Source organism: Rutilus rutilus, assembly GCF_951802725.1.
Source record: "Rutilus rutilus genome assembly, chromosome: 21".
Classification (NCBI taxonomy): Eukaryota; Metazoa; Chordata; class Actinopteri; order Cypriniformes; family Leuciscidae; genus Rutilus; species Rutilus rutilus.
In genome coordinates this window covers 18,746,033-18,760,587 of record NC_140226.1, presented here as the reverse complement: position 1 = coordinate 18,760,587, position 14,555 = coordinate 18,746,033, and the positions used below count along the sequence as shown (strand labels likewise).

Below are 14,555 nucleotides of genomic sequence, written 5' to 3'. Positions count from 1 at the left end.
AGGTTGTGGACAGGGTGTTCTGGGTGATTGCTAGGGTATTTCAGGTGGTTGTTAGCTGGATGCCAGGATTGGGCTGAGAAGACAGAGTTAAACAGTACCTGAGGCAACAACGACACTGTAGTTGTCTTGGAAACCATTATCAGCCTTCATCTTTTCTTTTTCCTCATGGTTTTTCTTCTCTTTATCCTCCTTCTGTTCATTGATCAGTTTGGCTGTGATGCTGGGCGTGTCTGAAGGGTAAAGAAATGCAAGATCTTTAAATGTTATTTCATAGTGTGTGTGAGTGTGCGCGCATGTTCTTCAACTGGCCTGCAGTACATTTCCCTTTAGAGACATATACATCAATGTATATGACATGTCAGCTTAACTGATAATATGAATTATTGATGGTAAAGATGTAATATGCCAGAGAAGATACACCAATCTATAACGATAACAACATGCTGCGCTTCCTGTGAGGGTCTTCCATCAGTGGAAGTGACGCGAGTATGAGAACGGCTCCAAGACTGGACACCTTACATACTGCGTGTCTCAAAAGAACCGAAGACTATATCTGCCACGCTCAAGGTCTCAGGGGACAAGCCATTCATCACACACACACACACACACACACACACACACACACACACACACACACATGCTGATGACCATGCCATGTGGCAGTTCCAGCCCTACATGCTTTGTGCATTAGACCTTGAAAGCCTGAAGATGTGGCAAAAGCTGGATCTAACAGATCTGAGAGACTGCTGCATAGTGCATATAAAATGAGACTGCTGGAAATGCGATTTCTAGTATTTCAGCTTAACTGGTGTATAGAGTGTGAAGATTTATTAATGTAACTGTACACAGTGTGTGTCTGATTTGTAGACCGCTTTTGTAGAGTGGCACAAATACAACATTTTGAAACTGATACCAGTGGAATGTTACAATTATTGGAAGATATTTTCCAAAACGAATATGCTTCTGAACACTGAATGTCTTTAAATATTCAGTAATAAAGATTAAAGAAACAAATAAGGTCAATGAGTGTTCCAATTTTTTTGTCAAAATTCTTTTATGCTCACCAAGCCTGCATTTATTTGATCAAAGATACAGTAAAAACTATATTTGGTGACTACATTTTTCATTATCAATGTTAAAACAGTTAATATTTTTGTAAAAACAATGATAATTTTTTTTATTTGAACGGTATTGTATTACAATGTCTTCATACCTGAGACACGGTCCAATACTTCAGACAGTGTGGTTGAGATGGGCAGATGCAGTTTGCGGAACTTGTGCCCCGCTCCGTACATGGGGTGCTGGATCACATGACTAGTGGCATTAATGCGTCCTTTATACAGCTGAAGCAGAGAAAAAGAAAAACAGAATGAAACAGGTCAAGTTAATAGTGTGTGACTATATTACTCATATATGAGTACATGGACAAGCATATTTGTTGAAATTTGCATAAAGATGATCTTCAGGTGTTATATTCATATAGGTGTTATATTTTAGGTGAGATATTCAATTTCTCATTAAAATGGACCTATAGAATAATTTCCAAAAGGGACATGGTGACTCATCTTATCACTAACAAATATTACATTTCTGTCACATCTGCATGCTGATCTTAAGAGTGATCTTTATTTCTCTTCATTGTGAACAAAGAATCCATATTTTCTTTTGTCTTACAACTCTGTATCTTTCAAGAATGTGTGTTTAAGTATATTGATTATGAAGTTTTTTTTTTTATAAGACTACAGCTATGGAGAAAAACAAACTCGAGGAATATGAAAGCAATGGCATTTGGAAGTCCTGCTAATGTCAAATAAAAATAAAAATAAATCAATATATGACATGACATTAAAACAAAGAACCACAAAAGCATCTCTGAAGATTTCCCCTTTCCAAATGGGTGATCCAGACTCCAGACGTCTTCATTCCACTCGGAGATGGAGTTGAAGGTGCGTCTGAAAGGGTGAAAAAGGTCTGAAAAATGACGTCCCTGCCTTTGAGAGGACGCCCCGGATCATCAGCACTGGCTTGATCTAATGTGTAAACATTAACTTTTAAGAGCCCTTCTGTCGGGACTGTCTGTGAAAGCCTGATGATTAATCTGATCTGAAACGCACATGATCCCACAGTAATTTAGCGGAGTGAATGACTCGCCAGCTAAAAAAAGACATCTTGGGTCTTTACGATTTGGCATCGTTCCGGTTTGGCAGCTGCAGAAGAGGCATAACTCTACGTGTCATCAAAGGGGTGAGCTGGCTATGTCCTCCAACATTTAGATTATGTTAAAGGTGAAGTGTATAATTGCTTCACCACTAGCGGCACCAAACAGAATTGCAAAAAGGATTTTCCCAAACACTCTTGTTTGCCCCTTCCAGTACTGTTCAGACAAACTACTCTTTATTTTCCACTAGACTAGCCATTTTCTCCAGCTAAACAACTTAGTACAAGTACTCCTAACATCCGGCAATGTGTGTGGAGTGTGGACTTCTGCATGATTGGCAAGGTTTTGAGGATAAATCTGCCCCCTAGTGGTCACCTACAGCAACAGCACAATAAGCCTTGAAAAGAACAGCAGAGCAGAAGCAGTGGAGGTTTAAATCCCTCTGAGATGATGTAAAGGTCAGGGTAATTTTCCTTGTAAGTGGAGAGGCTTTTCTGAGCTTTACAGCAACAGTAATAAATCATTTAACAGACTAACCAAGCAAAACAACTTCTATATAAAATAAAATAATGGCTCAAAAGAGCAACGTTTCAGCTTAGATGGATTTTCAAAGCACATGTTATGGCATTTTGTGTGTGTGTTTTTGTGTGTGAGTGTGTATACCTACCGGGCAGGGGGACTGAAGAAAGACAGTAACTTTCTCGTCTTCGAGCATGAGTTGTAGGAAAAGCCGACGTATAAATCCAGAGATGTTCCCTGAGACCGGAACGTTCCCTCGCTGAGGAGCTGACTGGAACAGCTCACACAGAACCTTTACAAACAAAGAAAAAAAAAAACAGTTCAATGTAATGTGCACTAATCTCTTTCTAAAAGCATTCAGTTGATTGTATGAAGTGTATGATGCAAGAAATATCTAGTAGCCAAGTATAACAGCTTTGGCTATTTCGTACAAACAGGGCTCAAATATAAGGATGGCAGACAGCAAGTGTGAAAAAGTTGAGCCAGGTGAAATGCATTATTATTTAATACACATTATATAAGTATATATTTCTGAAGATAATCTTGGAGGCATTAGTTCTGGGTTGAAAATTAATTAAATTAACAACAAATTATTTTGGGGAAGAAAACATTTTTATATATTCAACGTGTAGTAGTAGATATAATTTATAGTGTGTAGATATTCATTTAATATGTGAAAAAAATCCTTTTTTTTATTCATCGTTTATAAAAAATGTAAAACGAAAAAGCATCCTAAACACACCTGTGCCATGAGCCTTTGGTTGTTTGGATGGCAGGAGATGCATTGCAGGAAGAAAGCCACTGTGGCGTTCTCAATGGCTGTCCTCTGCTGGGTGGTGAGTCCACTGCTTCGGCTCGTTGACGCCAGTGAGTATGACGCCCCTGAGATGTGAGGTGCGGCGCTGGCGTGTGAGGTGCTGGCTGATGCACCGTGCCCAGAAATACTGCTACTGCTGCTGCTGGTGTTTGCATTGGCATTAGCGACCCCACTGGCACTAGAGTGGCAGAGGAGAAACAACAGTGCTGTCCAGAGCGGGTTCACTTCTGGCCCACCCAGCCAGTCCTTCATGGTGTGACTGTTTCCTACTTCTGTTAAAAACCGCAATACGGGTGCTGCCAGCTCAGGAGACAATGGCGGCCTGTTTGCTGAGGATGAAGAGGGTTGGTTGTGTGCGTATGGGCGTCTTTCAGCCTGTGTGGAGAATCCTGCAGGCAAGGGAAGGTCCGCGCTGACCAACAGGTTGCAACAAAGATCGGCTAAGCTGCGAACCAGCAAGGAAGGCAGACCGGAATCCAACAGCTGCTGGATGGCACCAGGAGACTGGGATGCAGCTGCCAGGGTCACAAGCTGGCACTCTGAGAGGGAGATGGGCACGATTACCGGTGTACGAGCATGTTTGGAGTCATCTGTGAGGGAGGCGGCACTGTTTAAGTCATGTTGCTTCTTGCCATCGTCCGTCATGGCCATACGGCACTGTGCATTTGTCTGGGCAGCAGGGGGCGCCACAATACCCATCCAGGACATGAGCAGAGAGAAGTAACTAGGGTGGATGTGGCACATGGAACAAAGCAAGCTATCCACAGCCTTCTTTAAAACCAAGTTAGAGGGCAAAGACATGGACCAGTTGTACAACAACCTGCGAGAGATGGAGAAAAAGAAGAAGCTCTTGAATTAATAGTTCAAAAACAACCTCATGATTTATTAATGCACAACTGTTTGTATTAAAGGCCGTCAGAGTTGTATTTGCTCCCCGTACACAGCAAAGGTTGTTTCACTTTGCTCTACTTGGTACGCATAAAGTATTCATACCTGAAGTGAGGATGAAATATAGAAGAGTGCAGGAAAGTAAGAGCGGAATATCTACTCTCAGCCTCTCCCAATGCAGAGTGCCAAAACACACCTTAGGCATGATCATAAATTCATCCAAAACTTTTACTTGAACAATTTGCACTGCGAGACCGCAAAAAGAAAGTGTGTTTATCTGTGTGGACTCACTCGAAAAGCTCTCTGTTGAGCAGTCCGGGCAAGTCGTAGTCCACTGGCAGCTCATAACTGTGCCATAAGACCGACGCCACACAGTGCAGGTGTGACGGGGACGGCATGAGCAACCCGTATTCCCGTGAGGGCGCAGCATTCGGACCCACGTAGCCTGACGGAGAACTCTGTTTCAGGGCCGCAACCCGGGAGGAGTCATACACCCACTGTAGCAGAGCCTGGATCCTACAACACATTCACAACATAGCCATCAGAAGACTTCAGAAACCACAAAAAAGTGTGTATGAACTCATGTACCGATGTAACAGTATAACACAGAGTAGCTTTTAGAAGATTTTAAAAGTCAATATACAGAAATGTGGAATGTATATATGGATGCCCATTGCCAAAAAAGTAAATCATGATGACATAAAATGTGAAAATGAAATCATGACTTAAATGGAAATCATGAGATAAAGGTCAATTATGAAACCATTCAAAATGAGATACTAAGTTGTCATTATGACAAAACATCAATTACAAAAGTCATATATTTTAAAAAGATATATATTAAACAAATATCTTATATTTCCACTATTATTTACATTTTAACATCTCATGACTTCTAAAATGGTACTCCATTCTTCAAGACCATATATATATATATATATATATATATATATATATATATATATATATATATATATATAGGGCTTTTCAGACCCACTGATATAGAGAATAAACATGCAGAAATGACTCTGGACTCTGTAATGAACTCCATTACAGACCTGTCTTTGGTACCGGGGTCCTGAGTAGTGCCAAGCTGGTAGAGGATATCTATGGTTGAGTCAGACGACAGGCCATTTAACCTCCCGAAGAGCAGCGGACTGTTCAGATCTACAATAAAAAACATAACCACCAATCAGATAAAAAGGAAAGCCGAACTAAATCATGATGTCAAATCATATAAAAGACATAACATACTTTTTTCTGTACTCAAAACTAGCCTAAACATAATCAGCATGATAGTGTTTACAATTGGGATAAAGCAGTCAAGCACTGAGGAGAAACAATCTTAATGGAAACGAGTGGGCGGGTCTTACTGGCCAAATCAGTGCCAGAAGCAGCACAGTTACGCAGCAAGATGTCAATGAGTTTGAGGCCTATGCGTGTGGACTGGAGGCCGATCTTCACCAGCACCGCCTCGATGTTGGGCGAGTGCATGCCACAGTACGGGGACATGAGGAGGGCGGCGCAGGTCTGCAGGAGGTTTGCCGTAGGAGCAGCAGCACTGGCCATCATGGCCTCCAAATCAGAAACGTGAGTCAAACAATGATGCAGCAACCGTAACCAGCCAATACTGAGAGAGAGAGAGAGAGAAAATGGGATATTACAATAGATGGAGACTTAAAATAGGAAATCGAACAACTTACTAAACTTTATTTAGTTTAGATTATTTTAGATGTTACTTGGTGAAAAAAAATATTTTCAATACCTGGTTTTGGAGACCTGGTCCTCAGAGGGAAGAAAAGGATTGTTTACAGTGGCAGAGGAAGTGTTTCCAAAAGCAGTCAGGCCCAGAAGCTTAATCTGCGAGAGGCCCAGAGTGCTGGCGTCCCGCGGCCGGTGCAACCTCAGACACACAGCAGACGCCACCTCTGCCTTTACCAGCTGGAACTTAATGTAGGTGAGACCGCTAGTGATGACTGGGGTTGACAGGGGAAGCATGTTCACACCATCTGCGCTGATTTCCACAGACACTGAGGATGGGCATGCTGGGAAGGACAGAGAGAGAGAAAGAGAAGCATTTAGTATCCTAAAAGACTTTAGAATAGTCCTCAATAGTATGGAAAGCTTCATATATGGGCCAAATATAATATACAGCTGTGTCAAGTGGGGTTTTGGACCAAAGATATTGCATCGTGGGCAGGGCTACACGGCTACACTCACTGGCAAGGGATGCCAGGTGCGGCTGTATGTGAATCTCCTTCAGCAAAACGGCAGCGGGCAGGTGGATGGTGAGGTCGCACCAGGCCTCTTCAGGAAGGAAGATGTAGGACCAAGCAGCAGAACGGGCTCGTCGATGTGGGGGCGTGGCCTGCAGAAGCACTTCCGCTGGCTGTGCTGTGGGACTGCTGGAGTTGATGGTGCCTGCAAGGGAACAGCAGAAACTATGAACTGAAATCATTTTAATGCTTAAGAAACTGACGTTTATATGAAAAGGCGGAGCTTATGGCTTAAAATAAAGAGTGCTTGCTGTACCAAGAGGGGCGAAGTTGTGCAGTCCTTCTGCGTTGTCTGGTTCTGAGGTGAGCACTCGTGCTTTCAGGCTGCCATCTGCTGCTTTTCCAGGTCCGGAGTCCAGGAACTTCATGATAGTGGACACCATACTGCGTGCAGTGTTCACGATGGCTCGCGTGCTGGTGACCATGTTGTTACAGATGAGCTGAACACCACCTAAATGTGCGCACACAGAGTCAGAACATACACACCAGTTCAAAAATGATCTCTTCTGAAAGTGTTAGTGCTGGCATACCCATGTCATGGAAGGCTTTCAAAGCCTCGCTGGTGTCAAGCACTCTCAAAATAAACCACAGTAAAGGCTCAGAGAGCTGACATGTTGATAGAGATCCCTGTAAAAAAAATAACAAAAGCACTCAGCATTCACAAAATGCAGTGGCAGTATATTGAGGGCTTTTTTAGTGTTTTTGTTTTTTAGTGTTTTAGTGTTACTTTTTTTAAATACTGAAATCCAAAATTTGAAAAGTTGTTTGAATATGTGTTAATGTTTTTTAGACTACAACATACAAGCATAGATCATGTTTTGTGGTGTTTAGTTAATTTTGCATAATAAAATGTGTGAAAAAGTCCTGGCTCTTAAAATCGTCACAGAGTAAACTCTGTGGTCTCTCACTTCCTCTGTGCCGAGTCGTACCTGTCGGCCCATATAACCACAGGCCATGTAGGTGAGAATGGGCTGCAGCATGACCTGGACGGATGTGGCTCTTTTACTTAGAGTAGTCAGGATGGTGAAGAGGCCATCACCCACCGAGATGGCATCCAACCCACCATGAAAGTTCTCATGTTTAGTTAGGTGAAGCCCACTAGCACCTAGACAGAGAGAGAAAACACATTAGCAAAAGAATGAATGCATTATATTCAATATAAACTACTACTCAAATATTTGAAACATCCTAATGTATAATATCCTTCTAATATGCTGATTTAGTGCTGAAGAAACATTTCTTCTTATTAATGTTGAAAGCAGCTGTGATAATATTTTCTCCTCAGGATTCATTGACGAATAGATGAGGATGAAAAGAACATTTATTTGAAATAGAAATTCTGTAACATAACTGTCCTTACAGTCACTTTTTGTCAATTTAATATATCCTTGCTGAATAAAAGTAATTCATTTCTTAAAGAATTTTCCTGACCCAAAAATTTTAGCAGAATTATTAATATAAAATATTTATTTTGTTAATTTTAAATAAACTTCTGTACCAATTATCATGGCCATGGCACTGCTGTTGCACTGTCCCAGAGCTGACAAGATCTGACTCATGATCTGCTGATTGGCCAAAACCAGGTCTGCGACACCCGCTGCTGGTCCCTGGTTCTGAGCTGTGCCTGCCGCCCCACACTCTTTGCTTCCACACACTTTTTCTTCATCTGATACGCTGTCAGTGGCTCCGCCCGCTGGGGGCAGCCTCCCACTGAACTCCCGATCACCCGAAAGCGGCAGCATCACCAAAGCATTGACCAGCTTCAAGAGGTCAAACATTAGCTGGTCTCGTGTGGTCTCACCACACACAGCCTTGGCATCGCCGGGGCGAATGATATTAGCGAACAGGCCCCCGAAACAAGCACGGGCGCCCACAGAGCTGTCCGAACCGCTGCGTGAGACCACCTTTTCTGAACAAGTTATGTAGTGATGAACCAGGAAGGTGACTGATTCGATGACGGCCAAGATGGTGGTCACAGAAACGACCTCAAAGTTTTGTTCCAGGGTGAACTCTAAAAGCTTAACCTGTGCATCTAATGGACCCTGACCAGACTGGAATGGACCCCTATAAAAAAAGATAAAAAAATAAATAAATTATTTAAAACAAAAATCACAAATTTTGAACAAGCACCAGTTCAATTACATAAATGTTGGATCAATCATTTACCTCTCTGTAGACAGAATGTGCAACAATTTAAGCAGAAATTCGCTGAACATCTGTGGACATGTGGAGGACAGATGCACCTGCAACCTGGTTAAAAACTCCTGCAAGGCTTGTGTTGCAGTGGGGCCGACCTGGGAAGAGAGAGGAAGAGGAGTCTGAGAGGCACTTGCCAAATATACTTCTATGAAATCAGTCATGTGTGTGCATGTTCATTAAAAGCTCAATACCTGTGAGCTGTGCTGGCTAGTGCCGTGAGGGTTTCCTCCAGACAGGAAGCGCACAAGCACGTGCACAAGTGTGGGGTCAGACACCATCTGCTGGGCTGTGCTCTCCTGCACACCCATCCCACTGCTGGAGGCTGCAGATGTCACACAGAAGTTATAAGAGCAGTTAATCTGAAAGTGGGTTACAAGACTGTTTGCTTTTATAATCAGGCTGCAGCAGGGCAACACAACACAGATCTGCTGAGCTGGCAGGATTCCCCCAGAGAAAACCCACATATAGAATTGCAGGTCTCCCCTGGGAACACCCACACATTTGAGTGTGTCCAGAAACACATCAGGAGGTACAAAGACAGGCTCAGCCAATCAGATACTCACCACTAGTAGGCATATTGGTCATGAGGGTGAGACTGTGCAGGACAAGACACCATGTTCTCAGAGAAGTGTTGGGGTACCAGGCCAGCACTGACAGGAAACTGCTGATGGAGGCTGAGAGAGACAAGAGTTACAGTCAATTATAGTCATTACAAAATCTACTTATTGAACTACATAAGGAACGGTGAGTGATCTAACTCACTTCTGTGTTTCTTTAGCTCATTAGCATTGCTCTCGATTATTTTCTTTCTCTTTCTTGTTCATAATTTCTAAACATTTTTAGTTCAGAACCGGAGAAAGCCACCATGATACGCCACCTGACGTTTTTTCCCCTTGATGACATATATAAAAGAAGGCTGCAATATGTTTTAGAGATATTTTCGCAAATATTCAGTCTCCTTTTTGTAAAATTTGTAAAGTTCAGGCGTTTCCATGCACATTTTTTTCCTGCAAATCAAATTTTTTCAGGTCTACACCACCTCCTTCAATCCAATCAATTTCATTCAGATTGAGCTCAATCGGATCAATTGAGGTGTTTACATGTTTATTAATGGATTATTTGAGAGTATAAAAATGTAACTAGTGATATTGAAGCTTTTTAAAGTTTTAGAAACTTACAACAGGTAGGGTTTTAATTTGTATCCTTAGTAGTAATACCCCATAAAACCAACAGTTTATTTCAATCAACAATTATCCAAGCTACTCAAAAAATATGAGAATATCTTCAGATCAAAGCGTTCAATCAGTCGGTGAATATCACACCTTGGTTAAGAGGGATTGTGGGCACTCTGCTGGAGTTGAAGAGGAAGATGTCTGAGCCGCTCTCCTCCGATCCTCCGGAGCAGGAACTCAAACTCAAAGTCAACCACAGCTGCAGTAAAGACTCCAACTAGAGAGAGAGAGAGAGAGAGATAAATATGGTCTTTGAGTAAGATGGTGTGATTCTGTAAGTTAGATTTTAGGGAAATAGGGAAAGAGCAGTGGTAAATTCAAGCAACAAAAACAGACTGTGCCCGTACCTGAACATGATGCACTTGGAGTAAAGAGAAGAGCTTGTTGAAGCAGGTGCTCAACATGGGGATGGAAGAAGGTTGTGCCATCAGACTGCTGGCAGAGGGAGAGCTGTGGAACCCCCCACGCAGAAGAGAGTCATCTGTCCCGTTTGCAGACTGGGCCACTAAAAAAAGAGAGGAAAAAAAGATTATGAAGAGGTGATGCTAGTTAAATTAAGTCAAATAATTTTATAAAAAAACAAGCAAAAACAAAAGGGTTCCCCACACTTTTGGAAATGTACTTTAAAATTGATTTGGAATTATCAGAAATCATTATGTAAAGGTTACAATTATCAATTTCTGCCTGAAGAAATGTTTTAGAACTGACTTTTGAAAAATTATACTCACTATAGACTAAGATTTTATTAATGTAATAAATTTACAACTTTTCCAGGACTAGACATAACTACAAAAAATAAAATAAATATTCCATGATATCGCCAGATTTTACATGACTGTAGGACCCTGAACACAATGGACACAAATGTCTGTTGGTGTTTCCTTTTGTATTTGTACCAGAAGGAGATGTGGATGTCAGCGCCTGCAATATTGCATCTGCCTCCAATGTTGACATCATTTTCAGCATAAGTTCTGCCTGCTGTTCTAATCCCACCTCCAGTCGAGCATCCAGTGCTGGAACAAAAAATAAAGGTTTTGTAGCACTCAGATTTATTATATGTTTTATGTCATTAATGTATTTTTGACACCTCTCACCTTGAGACACAGACACTGAGAGGTTCTGAGATCCAGGCTTCTCTGCCGTGGCGGCCACAGGAGGTTTGGACACGGGAATGCCCACACCCCCCGTGTAGGGGTTATAACTGTATGAGCCGTAGTCAGCACCCCAGTAATCGTACCAGGTACTGCTGATCGGCTGCAAGAGAGAACATGAAAGAAAAAGAAAAAACAACAACAAAAAAAATCTCAGACACTCATCTCTGAGAAAAAAAATTAAAGATACTCTACTGGAAAGGGGTTAATACATTGAGTTTGTGTAAATCAGCTCTAAATATTACAACCAAACATCAACTACTGATCTCCAATTACATAATACATGCAGTATAGGGGTGAAACGTACAGTTCACTTCCCACGGTTCAGTATGAACATTTATAGCATCTAATGACAAGAATAAGTGTGTGAATTGTAATGTGGCTATTTTCAATAATTATAGAATTAAAGAATTTTACACGTCACTGAATCGCCGTACTTTCAGACATTTCTCAATATAAATATCAGTAATTTTACTGTGTGCTGTATTTTACAGACATTTTGGGCAACTCTGAAAAGAAAATATCAGCAATCTGATGGACATCAAATATATATGGGTATTGGGCTAGCAATGTACAAAGTAATTGCAAAGCCAAACTAAAACAGTGAGGACAGAACCGTGAGAAATTTTAACAATTACACCCCTAATGCCTACAGAACAGAGAGAGAAAGAGAAAGGTCCATACCTTAAAAACCTTGGCGGCGAGTGGATCTTTTTCCAAATCAATATCTAAAGGATCAATATCAACATCCATCAAGTCTTGTAGCAAGTCAAAGTCAATGTCTTTATCTTTTTCCAAAGATGATAGTGGAGGAGCACCTTTGGGCAACGAAAAGACGTTTAATATTGCAAGAGCAGCGCACCAAGAGAAGCAACTATACAGACAGCCCACTGTCAGGCTGTCACACTCCTCTTAGACCGACAGGGCGTCCGAACAGTGGATCGTTGACCCATTTTAAATTAATGTTGATGTTGACATAAAATCTTACCCATAATAAATGATAAAATGACTAACAACTGTAGGTTTTAAATGACTATAGACCAAGTCAAAATCATCTGCACTGTTCGAACCCCCTGTCCACTGCATTGTACCACTATTACATATTATATACAAAAGCAAACACAAAAAACACACATGCAGCTCATTCAAGAGAGAAAAAAGAACAAATAAACATCAGAAATAAAAGAAAGGTGAGGGTCCGTGTGAGGTGACGTGCTATTCGGGCGGGGTTACCAACGCACTTTGGAACACAGAGGATGTCCCGGGTGTACCTGCGATGATATCTGGTCCCAGAGGCTCATCGATGGTCTCAACGAGTGGGATGGGGGTCGGCTGGGGGAGAGAGTCATCGGAATCCACCACCACAGAGGAAGAGGCGGCCCCGGCCTCATCAGCCCCCGCCCCCTCCATCCCATCCCCACACACCGGAGACAACAGCTCTCCTGAAAACAGATTACAACATCTAAATATAAAACGGTGACATATAAAACGCGTATGACTGTCCGTGGGTCACTTCGAACTCTGCAGCTGAGACCATCTTTTAAAACCTAAAACACAAACCTGCAAGGATGTCCTGCAGCATGCAGGTGAGAGAGTACTGGGCCCAGGCTCCGCCCCATGAGATGTCCCCACGATTAAAGTCCGTCCCCACCAGTAACAGTAGTAACCTCTCCAGCTGCTGCTCTGTAACCACCTCACACAGGTGGATTGTGGGTCGTGTTGCATTTGCTATTCTGGCCAATACCTAAGCAGTGGATGAGATTTAGAACATAGGCATGGTATACAAAATATACACTACTGTTCAAAAGTTTAATTATTTTATTCAACAAGGACATGTCTTGCAGTAAAGACATTTATAATGTTACAAAAGAGTTCTATTTCAAATTAATGCTGTTTAGCATCACCTGATTTCAGAAGGATCATTGTAGTAATTGATCATTACTTTTTAAAATGTATCAATGTTTCACAATATTACTGGATTTACTGGATCTTTTTTAATCAAATAAATACAGCATTGTTGAACATATGAGACTTCATTCAAAATACACTACCATTCAAAAGTTTGAGATCTGTATCTAAATTCAACAGCACAAACCAAACTTACATTTTATGTATGTCCAAGTTATGAAACCCCAGGGATATTAGCTAATTGAGAACTGAATTAAGAAAGGTAAGGATTAAAACAAGTTGCACCTTGCAGACAAACAGGAGCAGGTCTGCGTGACAGGTGAAGTCCATGGAGAGGAGGAAAAGAGCGAGCTTCTGGACGACGCAGATGCAGCGCTCATGAGATAATGTAAAGGGCAGGAGCTCCACCTCAGGGGTCTCTTTTGCCACTGACGCCTCGGAGTCCAAGGTGGAGCGTGGCCATTCAGCGGTCCGCCTCAAACGGATCAGATCTTTAAAGTGCTGCCAAAGAAACAGAACCACATGGTTCACTTTACAATCTGTTCGAAGGCTATGTTTATCACTGCTAATGTGTACTTTGAATTCTGTTGCTACTCCTAATTTGTCCAACAACCACCCCTTAGAGACATTTGACAAAATTAGTTTTCAAAAGTATCTATTCTCACCTTGGACGTGGCTTGTTTGAGTTTGGCCTGTTCCACCAGCAGCTTGTAGGAGGAACCTTTGTTGCTCTGAATTTTCTCTTTCTCGATTTGCTCCACTAAAGCTTTCTGTTTGGCTTTCAATAAATTCAACTGCTGCAATGAAAGGAGAATTGATTAACATCCTCACTATACCTATAAAAGGAAAAGACTTCAAGTGCAGATTTTATAATCATCTGCCATGTTATGGTATGAAAGTAGCCTATAAATGGCACAGGAAGTTTGTGCGAGACACATGTACCTGTTTGTGGTGGACAAGCTGTTTGCGGATCTTGCGTGAATATAGACGATCTAAACTGCTGTTGCTGCCTTTGGCGGATCTGCTAGGGTTCTGAGACTGCAGACTGTTATTTATGAAACTCCACTGGTTCCCTGGTGAGATTGGAAAGAGGAAAACAAAGACACATTACCAATGAAGAAACATCTGTATGCAGTATGTACTCTACATTTCAAAAGTTTGGGATCAGTGACCCATTGATCCATTGCAGAGACATTCATAATGTAATATTCCTATTTAAAATGCTTTCTATTAATTAAAAACCACCACAACAACAACTGTTTTCAACATTGATAATAAGAAATGTTTCTTGAGCAGCAAATCAGAATATTATAATGATTTCTTAATGATGCTTAAAATTCAGCTTTATAACATTTTAAAATATGTTAAAATAGAAAGGTGTTTCAAATTGTAACAATATTGCATAAT

General features: G+C 41.4%; 1 protein-coding gene across 10 annotated transcripts in view; it reads right to left on the bottom strand.

Annotated features, from left to right (window-relative positions):
* Nucleotides 1–14,555, bottom strand: part of birc6 (baculoviral IAP repeat containing 6) — a 96,066-nt gene that overhangs the window by 50,772 nt on the left and 30,739 nt on the right. For 3 of the 10 annotated variants that reach the window (XM_084393480.1, XM_084393487.1, XM_084393481.1), the window contains 26 exons: nucleotides 14,091–14,221; nucleotides 13,814–13,945; nucleotides 13,434–13,649; nucleotides 12,801–12,984; nucleotides 12,482–12,682; nucleotides 11,925–12,058; nucleotides 11,184–11,343; nucleotides 10,986–11,102; nucleotides 10,437–10,594; nucleotides 10,180–10,306; nucleotides 9,421–9,531; nucleotides 9,049–9,179; nucleotides 8,825–8,952; nucleotides 8,157–8,722; nucleotides 7,588–7,763; nucleotides 7,189–7,285; nucleotides 6,915–7,109; nucleotides 6,603–6,803; nucleotides 6,148–6,427; nucleotides 5,756–6,012; nucleotides 5,441–5,549; nucleotides 4,674–4,898; nucleotides 3,420–4,314; nucleotides 2,826–2,969; nucleotides 1,214–1,343; nucleotides 99–230 (listed from right to left, as the gene is read on the bottom strand). In XM_084393480.1, the coding sequence (XP_084249606.1) occupies nucleotides 99–230; nucleotides 1,214–1,343; nucleotides 2,826–2,969; nucleotides 3,420–4,314; nucleotides 4,674–4,898; nucleotides 5,441–5,549; nucleotides 5,756–6,012; nucleotides 6,148–6,427; nucleotides 6,603–6,803; nucleotides 6,915–7,109; nucleotides 7,189–7,285; nucleotides 7,588–7,763; nucleotides 8,157–8,722; nucleotides 8,825–8,952; nucleotides 9,049–9,179; nucleotides 9,421–9,531; nucleotides 10,180–10,306; nucleotides 10,437–10,594; nucleotides 10,986–11,102; nucleotides 11,184–11,343; nucleotides 11,925–12,058; nucleotides 12,482–12,682; nucleotides 12,801–12,984; nucleotides 13,434–13,649; nucleotides 13,814–13,945; nucleotides 14,091–14,221 (5,337 nt within the window). Of the gene's footprint in view, nucleotides 1–98; nucleotides 231–1,213; nucleotides 1,344–2,825; nucleotides 2,970–3,419; nucleotides 4,315–4,673; nucleotides 4,899–5,440; nucleotides 5,550–5,755; nucleotides 6,013–6,147; nucleotides 6,428–6,602; nucleotides 6,804–6,914; nucleotides 7,110–7,188; nucleotides 7,286–7,587; nucleotides 7,764–8,156; nucleotides 8,723–8,824; nucleotides 8,977–9,048; nucleotides 9,180–9,420; nucleotides 9,532–10,179; nucleotides 10,307–10,436; nucleotides 10,595–10,985; nucleotides 11,103–11,183; nucleotides 11,344–11,924; nucleotides 12,059–12,481; nucleotides 12,683–12,800; nucleotides 12,985–13,433; nucleotides 13,650–13,813; nucleotides 13,946–14,090; nucleotides 14,222–14,555 lie in introns of all 10 variants that reach the window. The other 7 variants (XM_084393482.1, XM_084393484.1, XM_084393486.1 and 4 more) reach the window with 4 other exon arrangements.